The sequence below is a fragment of the Sminthopsis crassicaudata genome, chromosome 4 (assembly GCF_048593235.1).
Source record: "Sminthopsis crassicaudata isolate SCR6 chromosome 4, ASM4859323v1, whole genome shotgun sequence".
NCBI classification, from domain to species: Eukaryota; Metazoa; Chordata; class Mammalia; order Dasyuromorphia; family Dasyuridae; genus Sminthopsis; species Sminthopsis crassicaudata.
The window spans coordinates 387,622,480-387,648,670 of NC_133620.1; the positions used below are offsets into that span (position 1 = coordinate 387,622,480).

At 31.7% G+C, this 26,191-nt stretch overlaps 1 protein-coding gene across 2 annotated transcripts in view; it reads right to left on the bottom strand.

The window, feature by feature from the left end:
- The window catches only part of ERO1B (endoplasmic reticulum oxidoreductase 1 beta), a 48,522-nt gene that overhangs the window by 12,199 nt on the left and 10,132 nt on the right, over positions 1 to 26,191 (bottom strand). Inside the window, exons 3-13 of one of the 2 annotated variants that reach the window (XM_074262466.1) lie at positions 24,193 to 24,276; positions 21,742 to 21,783; positions 17,948 to 18,030; positions 15,148 to 15,221; positions 10,935 to 11,055; positions 10,776 to 10,822; positions 7,934 to 7,945; positions 6,354 to 6,380; positions 5,149 to 5,241; positions 4,402 to 4,648; positions 3,189 to 3,258 (exon numbers count right to left, since the gene is read on the bottom strand). In XM_074262466.1, the coding sequence (XP_074118567.1) occupies positions 3,189 to 3,258; positions 4,402 to 4,648; positions 5,149 to 5,241; positions 6,354 to 6,380; positions 7,934 to 7,945; positions 10,776 to 10,822; positions 10,935 to 11,055; positions 15,148 to 15,221; positions 17,948 to 18,030; positions 21,742 to 21,783; positions 24,193 to 24,276 (900 nt within the window). The remainder of the gene's footprint in view (positions 1 to 3,188; positions 3,259 to 4,401; positions 4,649 to 5,148; positions 5,242 to 6,353; positions 6,381 to 7,933; positions 7,946 to 10,775; positions 10,823 to 10,934; positions 11,056 to 15,147; positions 15,222 to 17,947; positions 18,031 to 21,741; positions 21,784 to 24,192; positions 24,277 to 26,191) is intronic. The other variant, XM_074262467.1, reaches the window with a different exon arrangement.

Sequence of the window (26,191 nt, forward strand, 5' to 3'; positions counted from 1 at the left end):
TAAGTGCTGGAAACCTTTTCCTCTTTTGCTAAGGTTGCTTCCTTGTAACTTAATCCATAGGTTCATATTATATTGTGGGGCCATACAGAGAATGACCTTTTTCACAAGAGTCCTTGAGATAAATATCATTCCTTGAAGTTTTCTTCCAGATAAAATGTTCCACTTTTGATCATTTATCAATTGGGGAATGGTTCTTATTTTTTATAAATTTGACTCATTTCCTTATACATTTGAGAAATGAGACCTTCATGAGAGAAACCTGCTTCAAAATTCTTTGCACAATTACTACTGCTAACCATATTTCCTCCCCTAACAATTCACTCTTGCTCCTAGGATCACACACATGAATGTTTCTGTTTGGTTTACAAACCCCTTCACAACCCTATACTATCCTTCACACACTACAGTCTAGGCAAACTGATGGTCTCAATGATCCTGGACCATGACATTCCACCTCCCTTCCTTCTCCCTAAGCTGTTCCTCCAAGCCCACAACAAATGCCCTCCTTGCCTGGATTTTACAGAATACCTAGCAGATTTCAAGGCACATTCAGGTAGCAAAGTAGATAGAGTGCTCAGGAAGGTCTGAGTTCAAGCACAGGTCATTTGCCCCTATAAAATGTGAGCTCCTCAAATGCAGGGATTGTTTCATTTTTGCATCATTATCCTCAGTACCTACAAGTGCTTAGCAAACAGCAGGCACTTAATTATTACTTGTTGGTGGACTGATTGGCTGCCATTATACTAAGCTTATGGTGTACAAAACCCCCAAAACTTTTTCAGAAAGACTGTTAACAGGCTTCTCTCATCTTGCAGTTGCAGTTTCTTGAATCCAAATCAAATCAGTTCAATGATCTACTCTATCAAGATCTTTTTGAATGATTTTAATATTATCATTTATCATTTGAATGATACACTATACTAAGTCATTGATAAAAATAAGAAACAGCTTAAGACCAAGCAGATTGAAACTTCCTTCCAAATTGACATTTATTCATGAACATTTGGTTTCACTAGTTAAGTGGTTTCTAACTCACTCAATTATCCTATAATGTCTAACACATCTCATAACCTATTCACAAAGATATTATAAAAAATATTTACCAAATTTTGCATTGCTAAAAATCTAAGTAAATGGTAATTATAGCATTCCCCTAGATCTACCATTTAAGTAATCCTTTAAAAAGGTAAAGCAGTTTAATTAAAGCAGTTTAATCTACACCCAAAGAATTACCTGAAGCAAAGCTCATTTAATTTTTAAAATATTCCCTTGAAAAAACAGTAGGCAAATTTTACTTTATTCATTCATTTAAAGTGTAACTTCAACTTTCACTTAAAAACAAATCCAACAATAATGTTAATCTAAAATATGAAGATATCATGATTATTTCCTTACATAAAATGCAAAGACACCAACTCCCAGCAACATAAGAGTCAATAAGGTTCAGCTTCTTTTGTTTAGGAATATTAGAAGCAAATTTTTACACTCAACTTCCAAATATTTTTGTGATGATATAAAATAGGGTATATGATTACCATCATATATGCTGAGTCAGCAAAAGCAGATATATCAAAAACTGTGAATAGCTAAATTAAATTAGTTATTTACAAAAATAGTGCTCTCCTGTTGCTATCACAAATAACAGATAGTTCTATATTAGTCAATTAGTTAACAAGCAAACAAATTTAGTTTATGATAACTAATAAAAAAATCTAAAAATGAATAGCAGGTATGCTTAAAGGAAAGTGAAAGGTCTCATATCTTCCAATGCTCTCTTATCAGTAACCCACTATACCACCATTTTATCAGAACAAGTAAAATGGGGCAGTGGATACAACACTGATCCTGGGGTCAACAGAACCTGAATTCAAATCCAGCATCAGACACTTAATATGTATGAGCCTGGGCAAGTTGCTTTACCCTGACTGCCTCAAAAGAAAAAAGTTATGGAATTTATAAGGGTAATGTCGTAATAGGTTTAGTGGATGTAAATACCCCCCCAATATATTCTTCTCTTATAGCTATACCACAGGGACTCTTAGAAATTTAGGAATGCTGGTAATTACAGAAATATGTTAATGATATGACATCCTCTCTTCTAATTTTTTTCTATTTCTAGCATCTTCTAAATATATGGGCACTGGAAATAATAATACTTCCTTAGAACAGAAGTTAAAAGGCCACTAAGTGACAGATATTGAATTTGAAATCAGGATAAATTTGTTCAAAGCATGGCTCTTCCACTTCAGCTGGGTAGCCTTGGCTGTTTCTCAGCATCTACAAGTTTCAGCTTATTCATTGTAACATAAGAGAGGTCAGACTAGATGATCTCTAATATTCCTTCCAATTCAAAGTCTATCCCACCAAAGTGAATTTTAAACTTGTTGTACTTAAGTATATTCTCATGAAAACAAAATGTTTATTTCATCAGAGTTTATGTATGTATTTCTCCAACTGGATGAATATCTGGTTTAAATCCCCCCCCCTTTTTAATGATGCTACAAACTTAAAAAAAATCATAATTTCCATTTAACAAAAGAAATATAAAAGAAAATTTCTTTTTTTGGGAATTTATAACATTTTATATAATATTTTAGAATAGACAACAAAATATTGGTGACCTTGAAAATGGCTAACTCAGATCACACTATCTTAAGAAGATGTACTTGCAATAATATAACTTTGAGCTTAAAATGCTCAACTCTCCAAATCCTTTTGATCATTTTAAAAAATGTTTCCATTTTTTAACTGGAAAAGCCAGGAAGAGGAAGATAACTAGTAAAAATAGGGGAAAAAATGTACATCTTCTCTCCTTATGTGTTTATTAATAGTGCCACAATATACAAAGAATCAGGAAGATGCATCTTCTTAAGTTCAAATCTGGCTTTAGATACTTACTAGCTGTGTACCTTATAAGTCACTTAATCCTTATTTACCTCAGTTGCCTCATCTGTAAAATGAGCTAGGGAAGAAAACAGCAAACCATTTTAGTTATCTGCCAAAAAAAATCCCAAATGGAATCACAAAGAGTCAGTTACTACTGAAAAAAATCTAATCAAACTTATTTCAAAAGGAGAGAAAAATATCTGAGAATTAAAAGAACAAAGGTCAATAGGAACTGAAATAGGACTAATTTTAAAAATTAAAAATTTAATTTTGAAATGATAAAGAAATGTTACTGACATTACCTTCAATGATTTAGCCTCCTTTTGGTTTCCTGCAAACATGGATTTCTCATCAAAATGCATAGGGAAGGACCTGATCAAATAACAATTTTATAGTAAAAGGTGGATGAAAATTTACAGAGTGTGCATTAAAGCTACATAATTTTTTATCGCAAAGATAGTTTTAACTTGTAACATGACTTTAAGTTACTAATATCATGGCTTATCCACTAAATAAAAAATGTCAATTAATGTGTGAACTGTCCAATTAAAAAACTTAAATCAAAATGATGGATGTATTATTATAACATATCAAAACGACTAAATGAAATCATGCACTAAAAGTCATAATGAAAAAATAGGTGATTAATTTAAGCCCAATGCAAACAAAAGCATTTTAAAATTCTACCAAAAAAAGAACCTAACTTGCAATTTTTCTACCTCAATGTCCAGTAAGTTAAAAGCCTAAAATTTTTGGGAAGGGCACTTTCATTTTATGTAGAAAGCAGTATAATATAACATTGGACTATATATCAGAAGTCCTGATAGGTTAGAATTATTAGGTGTATGAAACTGGGCAAGGCACTGACCTCCGTGAGGTTCAACTTCCTTAACTATAAAATAGGGATAATAATATTTATATTACCTACCAAGGCAGAGCTGTTATTACAATCAAATCAGTTAACAGATGTAATGTGTTTTATAATAAATAATTATATGAATGTTAGTTACAAAAAGCACACATCTTGGGAGGATTTCAAATAACTTTTTTCAAACAACTAAAATGCTGGCTAAAAAATACCTTATAAAGTTAAAATAGCCATGTATCAAGTAGAGATTCAGAAAGTGAGCAAAAACCAAAAGTAGACAAGGAATGAAAGTATCTTAAAAAGTGAGCATGTGAAGCAAGGCATTCTAGACAGAGAATGGAACAAAAAGTTTGTATGCACAATTCAAATTTAAGAGTTCTATATTTTGAAACAGAAGTAGTAATAATCTCCTAAATGTGAAGCAGTTTCAAGTAAAATATTTAGAAATGTTTTTAAACTCCATTTCCAGAAATATTTTCAAATAGTGATGATATTCTCCTGATGCTTTAAAAATTAATTCTGCCATTTTTCCCCACACTGACTCTTACATTAATCTCCATTTCTCATTTCAATTTTTTAAAAGGCTATTGGCTATCTTTTATGTAAAAGTAAGAAATAATTTCAAATCATTGAGATTCAATTCTTACTTTGTATCTCGGAAGATCTCCAACAAAAGGGTTTTTGTCTCAGCATCTTCTTCTACATTTCCAGTGTAAAGGTCAACAATTGAGCGCTCAAAATATGGGGCAACCTTTGAGAGAGCTCGGAGTTCAATCAAGTATAAAAAGTAGAGGTTCTTTAATCTTCTAGGACCTTCCCCTTTCGTCTCCACAGAGTCAAAGCGACGCTTAAACTCTTTGATGTTGGGTCCCCAACTAGGTTTTCCCCAGGTTTCTAAACAGATAAAGGTAATAATAATATAGTAACAACAACAATAACAACATTATCCTTTATATATAAATTACCTATAATATGGGAAACATTTATTTTCTTTCTTTGCTTAAATATTAGACTTCCATGTCTCACTCAAGCTGAACAGCATAGGCTTCTCTTGGACCAGGTTTCACCACTACCTAGTGCAGATCATCTGACTAGCTATTTCAAACATGGGCTGGTTTGCTCCTCCTTAGATATTAAGTTTAATACCCACAAACTTCCCCCACCTATCCTTATCCCAAGGGCCCAATATTTTGATGCTAAACTTAGTGAAGGTATACAACTTGCATGACCTGCTGCAGTTGAGAACACCTGAACTTAAAAGATCCTCCAGCCTTAAGTCTTCCTGGTAGCTGAGATTATAGTCATGCAGCTCCATACCTAATTCATCCATTTTTCATAATTACTTCATTTACTATATATAGAATGTAGAATTTAATATTTAAAAATCTAATTACCTTCCAAAAGGTATTTTGCAGACAGATGTAAGTTGATGCTAGCATGAAGCCCAGAAATTAGCTTATAGAATACTCTTTTCTCTAGACATAAACCTATACAGGAAGACATTGTAGGAAGGGTTGAGAAGCATATATTTTAGAATGAAAACAATAATTTGTAGAATTTTAAAATTAAAAGTCAATACACAATCCAAACAACTTTAGAAAGGCAGTCTTCTATTCATATTCTATATATTAGAAAAAAGAACACAGCTAAAATTTATTTCCTTTCTTGATTCATATCCTCACTGAGTGTTATATAGTAAGTGGGGGGAGATACACATACACACACACACACACACACACACACACACACACACACACACACACACACACAGAACAATTTATATTGGAAATACATGCTGAGGGTGGTCAACAGCAGAAGGCTCTCTCTTTGTATGTATATATGTATGTATGTATGTGTGTGTGTATATATGTGTGTGTGTGTGTGTATACACACATACATATATTGAAACATTCATAATAGCCACTTTCATATTGGCAAAAAGAAAATGGAAATTACATAAGTTTTTACTGACTGGAGAAGAGCTGAGCCCATAATGGGAGAGAAATGTATTGGGTTATTATTGTACTTTAAGAAATGATAAACATAAGCAATTCAAATACACATGGTAAAACCGATTGTATGAAATGTACAATTAAACAAAGGAAATATACAGAATAACTATAACAATATAAACTTATAAACAATAAATATAAACTGAACTCTTTAAACACAATGACCAATCTAGGTTCTGGAGAACTGAGGATGAAAAAGAGATTCCTTTTTTCGGTAGGGATGGATTTGAGGATGGAGAGGAAAATATAAAATGCTAATCAGACCACTTGCTTTGTAAGTACAATTTTGCTTAAATGTTTTCTTACTAAATGGAGCATTTAATATTGGACATTAGTATGAATTTTTTAAAAAGGTATCAATAAAAAAAAAGGTGGGGGAAAAAAGAATGATAATAGACATGGCATCTGTGATCAATTCCCCCCCACCCCGACAAAGTTTTTTCAGAAAGCCAAAAGCAAATGAACTGTTATAGTAAATACTAAATATATATGAATATATTATATACATGTAGACACACGCGCACGCGCACGCACACACACACACACACACACAAAGTGCTGATAAATTATATTATTTAGTTATTTACCTTCTAGCCATTTGTAGAATGATTCTCCTGAAAAGAGAGATTTTGGTTAAAACTCTTAATAGTCAAAACAGAAATCAGACTAAATTAAAATGACAGTATTGAGAGCTGGAAGGGTTCTTGGCTATTTAGCAATTGTATTTCATATATAAGAACTCTGAAGCCAAAAGATTTAAGTGACTTGCCCAAAGTCATACAGATCAGCAAGTAGCAGAGTTGGGTATTTGAATTCTGGTTTTAGATCTAATGCTTCTAATGAATCTGCTGTTAACAACTCCAATTTTAAAATTGTCCAACATTTACAGTATGCAGAACACTATGGTAGGTGTGGTAGCAAACGCAAGTAACATTTGTGTGCATTGCCTACAAATAATTTAATTTACTTAAATTGGTTAGGAGAATGTTCCTAAACAAATGATTCTTTGTATTAAAAAGTTGTAGTAAGCCTTTCAAATAATTTGATAGCTTAAATAAAAGTATCCTCTATATACCTTATCTTCTCTAAGCTAAACATATAGAGTTCCTTCATATAATTCTTAGGGGCCTCAGTCTCCGATCCTCTCATTCTTCCAGTTAACTTCTGGAAGTAAACCACTTTATTAATTTCCTTTGATATTCACTAATGATATAAGGCAGGAAACCAGAAATACCCTGTACTCAAAAAGATATATAAAAGATTACATATTCCAAATCCAGAAAAGCTAAAAATATCATAAAGAAAATCACCTAGTGAAGTTAGTTCTCTACCATGACTATTTCTCAGAGAAATTATCAGGGAAGGGGAGAAGTTGCAAGAAACTAAAGGTCTTTAATATCATGACAACATAGTCTTTTTAATATATGAAACTAGTCCTTCTTTATTCCCCAATAACAGGATAGCTTTATATTGTACCTAGAATCCCAATTTTGATGTGTTTAACAAAAATTATTTACTCACTGATAAGCAGTTACCTAATAATTAGAGTATTAAAAAAAAAAACCTCATATACAGATAACTGTGTATATGCATGGGTATCTGTGCATATGTGTACACACATAAGCACATGTACATATATGTATACATATGTGTAAAAGCTAGGTGGTGCAGTGGATAGTGTCATGTCTCATCTTCCTGAATTCAAACTGTGTGATCCTGGGCAAAAAAACAAATTATCCTGTATGCCTCCGTTTCCTCATCTGTAAAATAAACTGGAGAAAATGACACATCATTCTAGTAGCTTTTTCAGGAAAACTCCAAATGAAGTCATGAAGAGTTAGGCACAAATGAAAAAACAAAACAACAAATAAATTTATGTGTATGTTTACATATATGAATACATATACATTCACTGACAAAACTAAAGTGATGATTTAGGAAGGAATAACTGAAATTCAGTGTTTGTTATTTTTTATTTATGTGTGTGTGTGTGTATATATATATACACTCACACGCAGACATATATATATATATATAGCATGTATATTTATGTATAAATAAAATATATACATCAGAAGATATCCAAATTTGGCCTTTAAAAAAGTTTTCTTTTATATGCTGAAGCTCCAAATATTTTCATTTCTTGAAATATCAAAATTTAACTCACCATCATCCTTTCCTGGGGGGGGAAAAAAAACACAGTAGTTATTTTAAAATATATAGGACAGTTAAAAACTCTATTCCTATATTCATTAAATATGAGAAATGAAAACATATACTAATGTATGCTATGCTAATAACTTTGGATTAGCACAAAGCAAATGATAAGACACCCAAAAATTGAAGAATTGTTTTCCTGAGTTACTATAAAAAGTCCAGTGAATAAAATTTAATCCACAATATGAATATATGAAGTAAATGGCATTGTTAAGGACATACTACGATCCAGGAACTGTATCAGGTGCTAGGAATACAAAAATCTAAGAGTCTCTTCCCACAAAGAGTGTAACTTCTAATAGATGGAATACAACATGTGTACCAATTTTGTCCATAATCTATATTATAGGAGTAAAAATACTTCCAAGTATATCATATGGACTAAATTTTCTTATAGAAAGTCACCAACTACAATTCTTCTGGTGATGAAGGACCCATACATCATCTTACTATGTAGCCTATCATTATAACCTCCAGGTTTCTGGCCATTACCAAAAAAACCCTTCATCTTCAGAATCACTGGGCTTTTCCATGTTTTCTGCAGCTGAACTCTGTTAGAATATGAGGTCTTTGATAGCAATGACTGTCTTGTTTTTCTCTTTGTATCTAGGGCTCTTAGTAGAATGCTTGGCACACAATAAGTGCTTCACAAAGACTTTTTAAAATCAGTTATATATACAGAACCAATAATTTTTACATTCATCTAAATTATATTTATGCTGCAATTCCTTCATCTAATACTGAACACTTTTTTTCCCATTAAAATATGCACTCAGAACTTCACTGAAATTAGAGAGTGCAGGAGATGCTCTGGTTGCTATAAATAAGAAGTAATGACTACTTAAGCCATTGCCCTGGCACAAAATAGGTTTACATGTCTGAGAAATTCAGAACACTTGAAGAGATATGCACAGTGGTTAATTAAAAAGATGATCAAAGATCATAAACTTACAGAAGCTACTGAACAGCTGGACAGCAAAGAAGATGTCTCCTGTGATTATATACCATGATAGTACTTGTACCCTTTTCCTTTATTTCCATTCTCCTATACCTTTTCTCCATTATAGTTTTCTTACTTGCCTCATTGGTCTCTTTCTATATAAAATGTCCTCCTCCTATATCTTTGTCTATATTTATACTTATAGACTATGAGGGGCAAAAGTGTTAAGAATCATCCATTTTAACATATAATACAAAATAGCCCTCAATCTTGTGGTGACAACTTCAGTTTCTGCAATAGAAACAGCAAAAGAAAAGGCGCTGAAGGTGCTAAGAATTACTTAATCATCCCTAAAAACTAACAACAGTTGTTATGTTATGGCAGCTAAATGGTACGAAAGAATAAAGAACTTAGGTTAGGAGTCACATAAGTTCTAGGTTCAAATTTGACCTTGGACATTTCCTAAATGTGACCCTGAACAGATCACTCAATCTCTGCCTGCTTCAGTTTCTTCATTTATAACATCCCAGGGTTGTTGGGGGGATAAAATGTAAAACATTTTGTAAAAATTATGGTGCTATACAAATTATATGATATTTTATTATATTATATAAATATATATCATATCAATGTTATTTTATTATTATGTGTAAAATCCTTATCCAGTTATCAATGGCCACAATTACTGGAGAACTGAAATTGTATCTATTTTGATATTGTTACCATAGAAATGAGAGCTAAGTTGCAGCTGACTGGAAAGATGGCTCATAGTTGTTTCTACATGGTGAGGCAACTAAAGGATTTGGCAGAGTTGGTAAACCTTAACTTGTGATAAGTATTTGTCAAAATAAAATAAAACCAAATACCTTTGTAGGGAGTAAGAAGGTAGGAAAATTCTAAAATAGCCTCCTAAATTAAATCTTATCTTATTCAAATACTTAATAACTGAAAAGCAAAATTAGATATAAAGAAAGGTAGTGCTATAGAGAAGATAAGGTAGTCTCTATATCTAGGAACTGATGGTTTAAAGTTCCATTCAAGTTATAAGTTCAATGGAGATAAGAAACTCTCAAGAAGTAGATTATGAAGACACAAGAAGAAATTCTGAAGAACAAGAGTGAATGGAAATCAAACTGCTATAGTGGAAAAAATACAGAACAGTCCTAATAAGTTGAGTTTAACCCCTAATTTAGAGTAGCAGAGGTAATATTAGAATTTTTGAGGGTTGAGTATTTCTGAGGGTTAGAGTTTTCCTAGTACAGGCCTAAGCTGGGAACAGCTGTCTCAGACATATCTGTAATTATATGACAGGGTTGTACCCAACTTTATTTCTTATGAATTCTTAGGACTAAGAATAAACAGAACAGATAACCTGGCAATAGCTCTAATTGTCTCAAATTAGTTACCAAGTGGTAACACTTGCTAGTGCAAAATCTACCCAAAATGGAAACAAAACATTAATTTAATTCAAGAAGCTTGGAAATTAGTTAATATCTATCATAGTTGTTAGGAAGCAAAAAATACTTAACCTACATGTTTAGGATTTTCAATTTTGTAATTGAATGTAAGACCATATTCCTATAAAGTTTTTTCAAGATATCTTGCCATCTATCTACCATGAAACAAATTTGACCTCTAATGATATTTTCATTTATAGATTCAGTTTTTATTCTATATAGCATGTAGGTAAATTGTATAGTGAAAATCACCTACAAATGTATAATTTTAAAAATCATACATGATGCATAAATGAACAACATAAATCATTTTTATCCACCCACTAAAAAAGCAAGATTAGTTACATAAAGAGATTTTGAAGATAGTTCTAAGTATGTAAATGCAGATAACCCACCCCAGCTGGGTGCCAATGGATTCAAAGGACGATATACAGATCGAGGCCTGAAAGAAAGAAAGAAAGAAAGAAAATGAGATTTAGGAGCATAAAGTGCTATTTTCAAATCCCATATACATATAAAATATTATTCTCCCTTTCCCATCCTTTGACCATTACTTGAAACAATTTTCTTCATAGATGCTATTCCACACTCTCCATGCAGAGGGCCCTTTGTATCCTGTGTAACGCTCTGGGTTTAGCAACAGATCCACATACTGGGCAGCTGGAGATCTCTCATCTGAACAGGAAATAATTCTGAATTATAAGTCTCATCTCACCCCTTATTTAAAACTTGATATCACAAAGTACAACTAAACTATGACAAAGAGATACTAAATATTTAATGTTTAAAATAATAGTCACAAAAAAAATAAGAGTCACAAGAAACAGTAGCATCCTATGAACTATGATAAAGAAGCATATTTATGAATTAGCACAACAGTGATAAAGAAAAAAAAAATCACTAGAAATTATCTTTTTTTTTTAATTTGGGTAATATGCCTTCCTGTTACTAGAGATTTACAAAGTACATTTATAAACTTTAAGTATACAATTGAAAAAAATCTATAAGAGGCATAACCTATTTTAATTATGTTTTTTATTTTCTCCTTAAATGTATGCATACCTAACTAAATTATCTGGGAATATTTAGTTTGTGTGGTCTAAACACATACTGAATACTTAATAAAAAATGTATTATTGCTGTTACTAAAATTTGCCCTTTTTTGGGGGGGGGGCTTATTCACAAAATTTATAAATTTTGATAGAAAACTGTAATTTGAACTTATGTAAATGCTCAATTTTCAGTAAAACCAATGGCAAAAGTTACAGATAACAAATATGTACAGAATAAGCACCTACAATTGTCAGGCAGGCACAGCCCAATTATAGAGAATAGCTTAAAAGTTTAAAAAAATTGTTCATCTTTAAAATGCTTTTATTGAACTGAAAAACAACAAAAGCAATTATGTATTTTTTTTAATTGGTATCATTACTATACAAAATTTTAACTGCTATAACATAAAAAGTCAGCTTTTTTGATGTGTGTGTGTTTTTTAACTTTCCTTGGAATTTACTATTTAAGTAAATTTTATCATTCCAATTCCTCTTTCTACACTTAGCAAGTCTCTTTGCAAACTGATGTGTTTCTATATGGAGAATGTAGCTTAGATAAAATATATAAATTTTATATGCACAAGCAAAACAGGGGTGGCATGTGAAGAAATATCCTCACTTCTAAATTTGCAAAGTAAGATTTCTCCTAATTTGAGAGGGGAAAAATCTAGTAGATTTTAATGGACTTCAAGTTCAATTTGAGTTAGCAATGTAATACTTTTGCCAAAAAAGTAAATGTAACTTTAGGCTGAATTTGGTAAGGCACAAGTTCCAGGAACAGGGAAAATGATGGTTCCACTATCCTTTGCACTCATCAGACCTACATGTTAAGCATGTATTGAGTTCTATGTGCTAGAGACATAAATGAGCTAGAGAGAACATAAAATGAGAGTATTCGTGAGGGGGAGGAGTCATATCATATGAATATTAGGAAAAGTTAAATAGAGATATCCCAGTTTTCTGAGGAGAACCAGAAACTTTCTTGAATTACCTGAAGATCTATAACACAGAAAAGGAATAGACATGTTCTGTTAGGTCTTAGAAGAATGAAACCCCCAAAATAAATACAAGTAAAAAAAGGTCAATTTAAGTATTATTGTCAAGGAAAAAACTTCTAACAATTATAGTTGTCCAAAAGTAGATTAGACTGGCTCTAGACAAAGTGAGTTTTGCTTCATGCAGAGGATGGATGGCCACTTGTTAGGGAATTCCTTGTTGGGACAGACATTAAATGGCCACCGAGGTCCTTTCACAATGTAAATTTTTATACTTCTAACTGCTAGAACATCATAACTCCTTCATACCTACATAAAAATCTGGTTATCGTGTTATGAAGTATTTTCTGAATAATAATTCCTGCAGACATTTGATCTGTTTGTATTATTTATGGGAAAATAGGACTTACATATTACTTTTAAAGGCCCAAAGAATTTAAAATGTGACAGTGATTTTCATCTAAAGAAAATTGCTTATTTTATAGGATATGAAAATTCAACTTAAACATTTAGGCATATGCTATGTGAAAGGCACATGCTAGACAATAAAGATAAAAAAAAATTGATAGTCCTTGCCCACAAAAACCTTTATAATCCCAGGGATATGTAAATATTTTTATTTACTTATTATTATTATCATATTTATTATTATTATTATATAATATTATTATTATTTACTTTTTATTGAAAATACTTTTGTATTTTCAAGAGGAAAAGAGCACTACTTTGGAAATTAGGAAAAACTTCAATGTAGGAAGTTACAGGTGAATTAAATCTTAAAGAAAGCTATGAATTAAAACAAGAAGGCATGGTAAATTTCCACACAGCAGGAACATATTAAGCAAAGGTCCAAAAGGAAATAGCTAGCAGGGTAGTTTAATAGGATTGGAGAGAGCACGAAGGGGAGTAATATTGGAACGTGATGTATAAGTCAGATTGTAGAGGGCATTAAATAATTGGCGAAGAAATTTGTTTTATCCTAGAGGCAAGAACAAATGATTTTTGAGTAGGGGAAATAACACAATCAGACCTGAGACTATCATTCTTAATTATAATTAACTGAGGCAATTGGATGACATTAGATAGAGAACTAGACCTGGAATCTAAATCTTGAGTTCAAATTTGGATTTAGATATTTACTACCTTTTCACAAACTCTATTTACCTCAGTTTCTTACAAATAAGATATTTACTACCTTTTCACAAACTCTATTTACCTCAGTTTCTTCATCTACAAAATGGGGATAATAATAGCACCTTACCTCCTAGGATTATTACAAATATCAAATAAGATAATAATTGTAAAGGGCTTAACATAGTACCTGGCTAAACACTATATGTGTTGGCTATTATTAGCTAATGTGTTTTTAAAAACAATACCAAGTTGTCAAAAAAGACAAAAGAAAATAATCAGGATTTCACTGTAAGACCAGACAGAATGAGAAAATGGAAAGTAGCAAAACGGTTTTAGCAATATTTTTTCATTTTGAAAAAAAATCAACTAGCTTAGATGTAAAGATTTGCTTTCACAGAAATATGATAATCCAAACATATTATTATTATTATTATTTTTTTTTGGCTGAGGCAATTGGGATTAAGTGACTTGCCCAGGGTCACACAGCTAGGAAGTATTAAGTGTCTGAGGCCACATTGAACTCATGTCCTCTTGACTTCAGGGTTGATGCTCTATCCACTGTGCCATCTTAGCTGCTCCCAAACATATTCTTTTTAACATTTCTCAAAGAAAATAAGAGTAACTCAGCTACTGGTTAACAATTAAAGAACAAATAGTACTTCAGCTGCTTACTATGCTATCTCTATATTCAATAGAACATACTCACAATGACATTTTTAGTTTATATCTAACAAAAATGACCTACTCTCATAATTCTTTAGTATTCTTCTTTATTAAACTATTTGCAACAACTAGTATATAATAATCTTATAAAATCATTATCTTATAAAATGTGCTATGAAGTGAGACTCTTCTTATATGTTAATATTTATATTGAAACTATTCTTCCTTTCCTCTTCTCCATTTAGAAAACTGCACAATCCCTTTAGAAGCTTTTTATTACTGTGCATTTGTCCAGAGCTATATAGCATTCAGCAATCCCTTACTAAAGTTCTATTCTATTATGTGATGTCTCAAGAAAAAGAGATGTGATGTCTGTTTTAAGTAGGCATGAATTTCAGTTTCCTTTTACCCTTCAGAAAACTATGGAGTAAAGCACAGAGACACCACAATTTTCTGAAAGTCTGAATCTACACAACATGGAATTAAAACATAATTTTATTCAAATCATAATGTATTTTATCTTACTTTGTTAAATAATTCCCAATTAAATTTTATCTAGATTCAGGCATCACTAAGCCAGCACTGAGACTGACATCTCTGATGTAGGAAATACAGAAAGAAACTCGTTCTATATACTTCGCTGGTAAAGTAAAGAATGAGATAAAGAAATTTCCTCTATCAATGCAGGTTGGCACCTTCTCTGAAGTTTACTCTCTTAGAGACCTGCTTAGGACAAATGAGAGTTTAAGTGACTTGACAGGGTAAATCAATCATTATGGATCATAGATGAAACTTCAAACCAAATTTTCCTGGCTCCAAGAACTGTTCTCTATCCACTACATCAGATGATTTCCCCTTTTAATCATTTACTTTCTAAAATGAAAATTAAATTTCACATAATTTAAATAGGCCTATTTTATTACCATCAAGTTCACAAAAGTGGTCCTGTGAATCATCATATCTTGCCCAATCAATGAAAGCTTCTTTACTTTGATTACTAGAGGGAAGAAATCAAAAGAAAAATTAAATTTAGAATTTGAAATTTTCCTTGTTTCTGTATCAGATTTTTTTTTTTTAGTATAATCTAAAAAGGCAATTTCAAACTAAAAATTCATCCATTAGCTGGCCTGTGATAGGTAAAAATAATAGGAAAAAGTGAATAAAAATGTATTTTCCATGAAAAACATAGTAACACTGCATAATATAAAAGAACTTCTACTAAAGAGATACAATAAAAATATCACTGGCACTAATCGGATAATAATTTACATTAATTGGAAGGCTTCATTTTATTACAGACATACATGCACAATTCCTACCTATTTATCTAGTGATCAGTCCCTTTTTGTGACTTAAACTTTTATCGCAACCTCTAATTGTGGATATTCTTTAAGATTTTATCCTGAGCCTTCTTCTCTTCTATTATACAGATTCTATACTCAAAAACTCCCAAGTGTTTTACTCTCATTTTTATGCAGATCACTTAAAGGTCTAAATATCTAAATATTTCCAGTCTTTCCCCTGGATTCTAGTCTGTTCCATTACTAATTACCTGTTAGACATTTCAAAACAAATGCACTAGAAATATCTTAAACTCATTTTAAGAAATTTTAAAGCTGAATTCATTATCTTTGCTTCCAAGTGCTTTATTTTTTCCAAACTTGCCTGTTTCTATTAATGACATCATCACTATTCCAGTAGCATAATCCTAGATTCCTCATTCTCCCTCACCCCACATATCCAAACAGTTGCCAAATCTTGCTGTTTGTCCTTTCATGACATTCTCCTACTTTCAAATCTTTCTCCATATCCTCACAGCAACTAACTTAGTTCAGGCCCTGATCATGTCAGAGGTATATCAATCTCCTAATTAATTCCTAATCTGAAATCTGACCCTACTCTAATCCAAAATAGAAACTGTCTGTAATTATCCAATACCATAAACTTGAGCATATTCCTATTGTCCTTAAAAGGTAAACCCCTCTATTTAACTTTTAAGGCTCTAAACAATCTGGTCTTAACCTACCTTTCCAACACTACCTCTACCACATTCTACCATCTAGGCAAAATGGTCATCTCAATTCTTCAATTATGACATTCTGTTTGCCATCTACATGGCTTTGCTACTACAACTGTCCTTTTCACAAATGGAATGTAATTTTTCCTTACATATGCTTTAGTATCTAGCTTTTCCTTTAAGATTCATCTTAAATTATCACGAAAAATATTCTGCATAAAGAAGCCTTTTATGATCCTGATGGCTGATAAATCCTCCTTCCAAAACTATGTGGTATGGAAGCACTTTGTATTTACAAACTCTATTTATGCTCTTTACATTTTAGTTTTAACTTTTAATGAGGTATAAAAGTAAGTTAATTTAGAGATTCTTTGTTTTTATATACTTTGTACCTAATGGCTGGCACTTCCAGGAGCTTAATAAATCTATGGATAACATCCTTCCAGTCTCCCAGATCACCATATCATTATCCTTGGCTCTCTGAGCTTTCAGGTTATCTGATACATATCCAATCAGTTGCCAAATTTTGCTGGTAAAACCTCTAATCTTTGTCATCTGACCCCCTCTCCCCACTTACAACTACAACATTAGTTAGGCCCTCATTATCTCATCAGGATTAGTGCAGCAGCATCCTAATAAGTCTCCCAGACTTTACTCTCACCATACTCCAATCCATTGTACATAATGCTATAGTAATTTTCCTTGGTAATTAGTAACATTCCTTACAGATATTGCCAGTGCCTCTCTATTGCCTCTAGCATAAACTAAACATTCTTCTACTTAGTTTTTGAAACACATCATACCTTCACTTTAGAGTCTTACTGAACATTACTCCCCTCTTCGCACTAGTCCATATATCTAAAAAGACCTTTTTACAGCTAAAAATGGCCTTCTTTGTTTCTTATCTATATTACTCATACCTCATTTTACTCCTTTGTACTGGGGATCTCCCATATCCAGAATGTATTCTCTCCTCACTTCTGCCTCAAAGTCCCCCTCTTCTTTTAAGATAAAACTTAAGCATCATCTATTCCATGAAATCTTGTCTCATGCCCCAAATTATTAGTGCATCACTCTAAATTATCTTATGTTTATTTATTTATTCTGAACACTTTTATATATCCTTGGTGTCTTCCCAATTAGAAAGTAAGTTTTTTATATTTGAAGCCCTAGAACCCCTCACATGATCTGGCACCTAACAAGTACTTAAATACTTTTTAACTGTTCTGTTTTGTCGATCTGCCAAACCTCAATTCCAATAACTTAATGCTTTAGAATTTAACGTTACTTACTAGCTTTTCTTTCTTTTTACCTGCTAAAGCCTTCTTGCTAACTTGGCAATTTGTTCCCTTTATGAACTGAGGACTTTGCTAATCTGGCTGGTTTCTCTAATAACCACTGCTGAGAAGAAACCTTTGGACTAAGCTACTGCTGCCATCTACTGGTCCCACTGGGACTTGTGCAGCTAATCCAATTAGCTAGAATTCACATTTTAGCCAAAACATATATGTATGCATGTAAACACACACACAAGCAGACCAAAGAAATCTGTTATTAGGTATTTTGTAACTTCTCCTGACATTCTTAAGTGTTACTTGGCACTTTAAAGGGAACCTTCATTAAAGCTTGACAAAAATTCCTGCATAGATCTCACAAAAAAATAGATTTCTGATAAAAAAAAGTAATGCTACTTAAATATTACTTGCCTCAATGTGCTGTTAACTGCTCCCAGTTTATTAGCTTGCTCACAGTCTTCTATTTCTTTGGTATGATTTGCTGCTTTTGAATACTGTAATAAAACCCATAAGTACATTTAACAATCGTTACTTAACATTTTAAAACAAATTTAAAATTCAAGTCAGAATAAATCATACAGAATGATGGAACAGAATTTAGTATCATCCTATCAGCAAAATCTCAGAACAAAGAATCAAAACTCTACAAGAAAATATAACCAGACAAATACAGACTTAATTTGCTAATCCTGTCAGCTGACATAGTCCTGGCCCAATTTTAAAAGTAAATGTTCTCATTACAGAAATTAGGGTGGAGGACATTTTACTTTCTAGGGAAAAATAAAATTGATTGCCTTAAACTTGGTAGTTCAAGTGGAAAACAGAAAAGTAATTAGAAATTCTTGGAAATTCTATATATTATGTACATCTGAAGAGTACCTTGCTCAAAAATTTGACAACTATTTACTATTGATTACAATTTAGCCTTGGAAAAGACAGGTTAATTACTATAGAAGACCAGAATACATCTAGATGACAGGGATTACTTATAGAGTTGGTAAGGTGCCCAATGTCAAAGTGAATAAAATTGAGTTCAGCAAAGTATAGTAAAATCCTTTCAAGGGTACCAGAAAATCAAGTCTGAGTAATTTCAAAATCATTATACTATTTAGTGAAAAATGGTAAAGCATATTATTTCCACTAAATATTGCCACTGTTTACAAGGAGTTAGTTTTGTAGGACAAAATTGCTTTTAAAAAAATCTTATTTAACAATTTTTAATTTTTCCCAATTACTTGTAAATTTTTAAAACATTTTCCCCCTCAATTTTGAGTTCCAAATTCTCTTCCTTCTTCCCCTTCTCCTCATTGAGAAGGCAAAAAATTTGATATACATTATAAATGTCTAAATCTTGCAAAATACATTTCCATGTAAGTTATTCTGTGAAAGAAAACACTGACAAAATAAACAACAAACAAGAAAAATAAGCAAAGAAAAAGAATCTTTGATCAGCATTCAGGTTTTACCAATTTTTTCTCTGGAGAAAAGACATCACTTTTCATTATAAATCCTTCAGAACTGTTTTAGATCCTTGTATTTCTGAGAATTAAATTATTCACAGATCATCATACAATATTGCTATTATTGAGTAGAATATACTGATTCTGCTCATTTCACTTTGTATCCATTCATGTAAATCTTTTCATGTTTTTTTTTCTTTTCTGAGAACATCTTGCTCATCATTTATTAAAGCATAAATTAGTATTTGATCATAATCATATACAAAAACTTCTTTAGCCATTTTCCAATTGATGGATATCCATTCAATTTTCCAATTCTTTGCAACCACTTTAACAGCTACTATAAATAATTCTGTACATAGGGTTTGTTTTTTTTTTTTTTCTCCTGCTGGTATATAAACTTAGTGGTGGTATTACTTGAGCAAAGCATATGCGTGGTTTTATTGTCTTTTGGCTATAGTTCCAAATTGTTCTCCAGAATTGATGCATCATATACAAATTCACTGATAGTACATTAACGTTTTAATTTTCCATATCCCTTCCAACATTTGTCATTTTCCTTTCCTGTCATATTAGCCAATCTGATAGGTATGAAAGAGTAGTTCAGAGTTGCATTTCTCTCATCAGTAGGGATTTATAACAGTGCTTCTCAAAATATGGTTCAAAGAATCCCAGGAGACTCTGAAATCCTTCTTAGAGGGTCTACAAATTCAAAATTAGTTTTTATTTCGAACATGATAAATATCTATAAATATAAACCACATAAACAAAACCTCTTTGGACAGATTCACAATAATTTTAATAGTATAAAGATACTGAGGACAAAAGCTTGTGAACTACTGATATAGAGTGTTTTCTTATATTATTAGATACTTGTGACTACTTCTGAAAACTGCCTTTTCATATTCTTTGATCATTTATCAATTGAACAATGGCTTTTACTTTTAGAAATGACTCTTTTATGTTTGAGAAGTGAGATCTTTATCAGAGAAGCTCACTGTAAAAACTTTTTAACAATAATGATTATCAACTATGTGTTTCCTGAATTTCATGCCATTTTTCTCTTGCTTATCCTTTTTACTCCCTCCCTCCTCCTTCCACTCTCTTCTCTCATAACAGATTACTACACCCAACTGAATGTGTATTATTCCCTCTTTGAGCCAATTTCAATGAAAGTAAGGTCAACAAAGAAGGTGAAAATATTGTGTTGTGATCCACATTCAGTCCCCATAATTCTCTTTCTGGGTACAGATAGCTCTCTCCATCACAAGTCTATTAGAGTTGATCTGAATCATCTCATTGTTGAAAAAAGCCACATCCATCACCCTTAATTTTATTTTTTTAAGATAATCATATCATTCCATTCAACTTATACTTCTGCTTTCTATGTATACTCCTTTTAACTACCTTGATAACAAGTAAGTTTTTAGGAGTTATAAATATCATTTTCCTATGTAGAAATATAAACAACTTAATCTTAGCAAATCTCTTATGATTTATCTTTCCTGTTTGCCTTTTTATTCTGCTTTTGTGTTTTATATTTGAAAGTCAAATTTTCTATTCAGTTCTGGTCTTTTCATCAGGAATATTTTTAAGTCCTTTACTTCACTGAATATCCATTTTCCTCCTGATGGACTATATTTAGTTTTGCTGCATATTCTTGATTGTAATCTTAGCTCTTTTGCTTTCTGAAACATCATACTTCAAGCTCTCTGTGCCTTTAATGTAGAAGCTGCTAAATCTTGTGTTACCCTGACTCTAATTCCACAAAAGTGTTTCTTTTTTTGGCTGCTTGCAGTATTTACTTCTTGATTTAGAAGGTCTGGAATTTGGCTAAATATTCCTACTTTTCATTTTGGGATCTTTTTCAGAAGGTGATTGATGGATTCTTTCAATTTCTATTTTATCCACTCAGCATTTCACATTTTCTTCTGTTTTTTTTTCATTGTTTTTTTGATGTCTTATACAAGATCATTAGTTTCCACTTGCCCAGTTCTAACTTTTAAGGAATTATTTTTTTCAATGAAATACCTCTTACCTTTCTTTCATACCTCTTTTTCCATTTCACTAATTCTGCTTTTCAAAGCACTCTTCTCTTCATTGGGTTTTTGTCCTTTTACCATTTGACCTATTCTGTTTTTTAAGGTATTATTTTTTTCAATATTTTTTGTGCCTTCTCCCAAGTTGTTAACTCACTTTTCATGATTATTTTACACCACTCATTTCTTCTCCCAACTTTTCCTCTATTTCTCTTTGATTTTTAAAATTCTCTCTCTTCCAAGGCCTGAAACTAAATTCATATATAAATCTCTTCCTGATCCGTTGTCCTATGCCCTTACCATCTGTGGACTGAGAGAACCAAAAAATGCCACTGTGATTCAATCACTCCAACGACCATTTTCTGGGGTTAGTCTGCACTGGTGTGGTCTAGATGTTATTCACCCTAATGTAAACGTGCCAATCTCCTAAGTGGTCTTGGGCTGGAAAATAGTTTCATTCTGATTTTTTGTGGGTCCTGGTGTTCTAAAATTTCTTTAGTCATTATTTAAAGGTATTTGGAGGAGAGCTCAGGCAACTCCCTGCCTTTATTCCTACAGAATTATTCTTACTGAAATCTTATGCCTATATATGTGATATGTAACAGAAACATGAAACAAAATTTCTCTATTCTCCATTAACTTTGTAATTGATAGATTTCACTCAATGAAAATATTAGATTAGTTCAGAGGGAAAAAAATGACTTACCTTATTAGAACTCCCAGCTTTAATTCCCATTGGAACTTTGCTCTGAAAAGAGGGGGAAAAAAGAGTATATTAAACGCTTAAATATTTTCAAAAAATATATATGATTCAAATTATCAATACCATGTAATCCTAAATTCACAAAGTACTTTTTTTCAAGGGAAGGGACCAAATTTATATCCCTTATAATAGTGTTCCATGTCATCTCCTGAAGTAGAAGGTAATATGAAGTATAATTTCTCATTTAGAAATGTACAAGTTAGAGAGGTATGTAAGTGGCATACTTAAGGGCATAAAGTAGTCACAATGCCTAAAATTCTTTCTAGTAGACTTCCTTTATCATATTTGAACTATTTCAATTTATTGATTTGTAAATAAGTTTCTTATTAAAAGGGGAAGTCATTTAAACCACCCTCTCAACATTTTGGAAATCTAAAAAGCTGAGAGTTTCTTATTTTTTTTTTGTTTGGACCTATTAGTTTTTGAATGTAGGGAACTCTCAGTGAAGAAACTCTCTCTACGAATAGATAAAAGTTACTATTGTACAACTTAAGAGTCTTTGAGAGTTATCCGAGATACTATGAAATTAAGTGATTTGGTCAAGGTCACCAAGTTATAAGAATTAAGAGGCTGAACTTGAACCAAGACCTTCCTAACCCAATAGGACATGCTGTCTATCCAATTTTTATTTACTAGATTTTTTTTTTGCTGTAAGAAATTAATAACATTAGTTGGTACTAGATAAAGCTATAATTTACTGAAGATAAACTAACCATATATAAAGAATAAAGGGAAAATTCAGAAAATTTAATCAAGTAAATTCAGTTCTAAGATTTCTTCATAAAGCTATTATGACAGTTTTTAACCCCAAATAAACAGATCTATGAATTATAAGTGATTTTTCAAATACTTTTTTTTTTTTGGGGGGGGGGCACTTTAGGTAAAATTCAATGCTTTTCAGATAGCAGGATCAATTATAATGAGCTCATCCTCCAAATCCTCCAAAGAAATCTAGTTAATATACCAGATTAAATCCTCAGGGGAAAATTCAAGAAAAAGTCACCTGTGACTTTTCAAGTACAGGCTGGCACAGATAGACAGAAAAGTCTGGAATACTGGTGATGGAGAGATCTGAAGAGGATAATAAGGGATCTTGCAGAGCACTCCAGCTCAAATGAGAGGCCCTTAAGAGGCCTTCAAAAGGAGACCCCAGACCTGTTGTGAGCAGGGCATGAGAAGAGATACCATGTGGCAGCTTTATTGCTCCTATGCAGTTCTGGGCCACAGACAAGGGACTTATGAGCATGTATGGAATTGGGTGGTAAGGAAGGGTCACAGTATACCATGAGGTGAACAAATTTAGAAGCAAGCAAGCAGCAGTGTAATTCTAATTAGAGATTCAAAAGAGGGTCTCTATTTTAACTTCTTACACATTTTCAATGAAAACTGCAGAGAAATACCATGACAGGAGTTCCAGATGAAAGGGAAGCCTACAATTATGTCCCTCTGACCCATTATGACCTTCTAGATTGCTAACAATGGCTGACTCTAGAAGCAATCTACTATGGTTCAGACTCCCAACCCAAGTTAAGAACTTGCAGAGATGGTGAAAAGGAGGAGTAGAGCAGATAGCAATCAGGAAGCAGGCTGGAAAAAGGAGAAAATTTAAAAAAGAAAAATTTTTGTAACTACTTAAATAACCAACAATATTTTACAAATTTTAAAAAATCTAAATATTGAAAAGAAATATCTATTTTTAATAGGAAGCAGATAAAAATACTAAAACAGATGATTAACTTGAAAATATATCTTCCAGGTATCTCTGGAGAAAAGAATTGGAGACAAATTTTCTAAGTGGTTTCCTTCCTCACTGACTATTCATACTCTTTTTTATATTCTTTTCTTATTTTTCTGAAAAACAAATCAAGTCTGGAGAAAAAGTACAGAAAGGAGAAACTGAAATAGGACCCTATCTTTTAGCTAGAGTTAAGGGGGAATAAAATTGCCTTTTTGTGATAAAGGCAAACTCTAAAATATGTTTGTTTTTAATTATCTTTGCATATTAATGTTTTAGTAAAAGTTTTGGATACTTCAAATATCTTTTCAGAACCATTCCAAAATTATTTTCTTTTGCATATATATTAACATAGTAGTTTAGATCACAAAACTAACAATCATAATTACTACTCAAATCTTCAGAAAGGCAAGTAGCTTCTCTATTTGAGGACCACACACACTACATGTTTAATTCTAACCAATTAGTATAAATATTTGTCTCTCACTTTTTTTTTTTACAAGGGAGAGAAGGGAAATAAATGAGACTATATAAATGGATTAGACCAAATCCATCACTTTTTAACAGAAAAATAATGCAAAGACCAATGCCTTTTTGATATAAAAGTAGGTCTTTTTACATATGAAAGACAATACTTTATTCCCTTCTTGGTTTTATACCTCTGGGCAGGGTTCCACATGACAATCTTTTATAGAACATTGGCCATCTTCTGCCCAGAAAGGGCATGGTCTCATCAAATTAACCTTTAAGAAATAATAAAGAGATAAAGAATAGAAAATATTAGTCAAAACAAAAAGTACATATCAAATTAAACTCAAAAGTCTTATTTGAAACAACTAATTTAAAATGATTGTTTCCAAGTTAACTAGATATAAACAAGAAGTGAATAAGAATTAACACAGATTTTTCCATTGTATTTTTCAAAACAATCCACAAAGCCAAAATTCTTAAACTTTATCATTGTGTATAGATAACTCTGAGTTCTCAAAGTCTCAGTCGCTAAAGACTAAATTCTGGCAGGTTCTATCATTTTAGGAAGAATTTGAGTATGACCCTTGTAAAAGATTGAATCTGTTTTTTGAAGCCCCACCTGATAAGTTATAGAGAAGTATATGATCAGTAAAATAATACCCATGGAATACCCATGAAACTCAAATCTGTGTGGTAATAGTGAAAAAGTGAAAGGAAAAGGATAGAGGGTTTTGTGGCTTGCACAATAATTTTTAGATGATCAACAAACCAATTTGACTGCCAGCATTCTAATCTAAAGTTTCTTGCAATGACTGAAGAGTGCACATGTTATTAGAGGAGCTGAACTATAAACAAAATTTTAGAGGGGGGGGGGAAGAAGGAAGGATATTACAATCAAACAAAGGGATAAATCTTTAAAGCAAAGAAATTTGTTTACAAAATGTTTTTTTTATTGTACTCCCAGAGGAAACAAGAAACATCATTTCAAAGGATTTTCTGGTCATCACATAATATAATGCTAAAGTGCTTTTTTAATTACCATGAAAACATCCAATTTAATCATTGTCAGTTGAGGAATGAAATGGTAGATAAATTCTACCAAGTACTTGATGAGACAAACCAAATCAAATACACATACACACTCTGATACTTGGTAACTTTAATACAAAAGCAGGAAAACAGATGAGAATGAAGAAAAATCATGGGAAAACAGGGTTCTGTAAAGAACTGTAAAGAACCTGTAAAGAAAGAAGCCAAAAGTTTAGATTATGAAAAGATTTACTTTACATTCCTATATCATGAACATGTATAGAATATGGTCATTGCAAGCACCAAATAACTCCACAAAACTAGATAAGTTATAATTAAACAGGTAGGAAAAGACTTATTATTGATATGGGAATTATCCTTGAGTCAGCTGTATGCAATAAAAACATAAATTCCTCAAAAGGATTTGAGTTAACTTTTTTTTTTTTTTTTTTTTTTTTTTTTTTTAGAGAAAGAATAATGAAGGGCAGCTAGGTCCTGAGACAATAACAAGATCCCCTCACCCAAAAATATAGCAAGGAGCAGAACATGATGCTGGCACAAAGCTCCAATTTACAAGATAAAGTTATAGAGATAGGTAAACTAAACATCAAGTGTTAAAAATTAGTACAAATCTAACTACAGACTTGACAGAAAAAATGGATTTTCCATGAGAACTACATGAATGCCTAAAAGAAATGATACAAGAGATAAGAAAGAAAACAACTATCTTAGAAGAGAAAGTGATAAACCTGACTCAAGAAAATGAAAATCCTGAAAACTAGAACAAAATAAACAGAATCAACATCTCTATGAAACAGCAAGAAATATTGAAGCAAAATCAAAAGACTTGGAAAAAAAATCAACAGTAGCAATAGAGATGTGAAAATTTTAAAGGACCATTTAACATTTTTTAAATGCACAGAAAAGAACTATAAGGAAATTCAAAACAGCAGAGGCAAACAAGTTTTATAAATTATATGCAAAATTATTCTATTATTTTTTTTTAAAGCAAATGATTTAAATGGAGATTCAGTTTCATGCAGGGATTTTTTTTTTTCTCTGTTCTGCTCTATATATGAAAATGCTTTTTTGGTGTTTAAATTCAGAATAAAAAAAATTTAAAAACTGATTCAGCAAGGATATCATAAAAAATAAAAT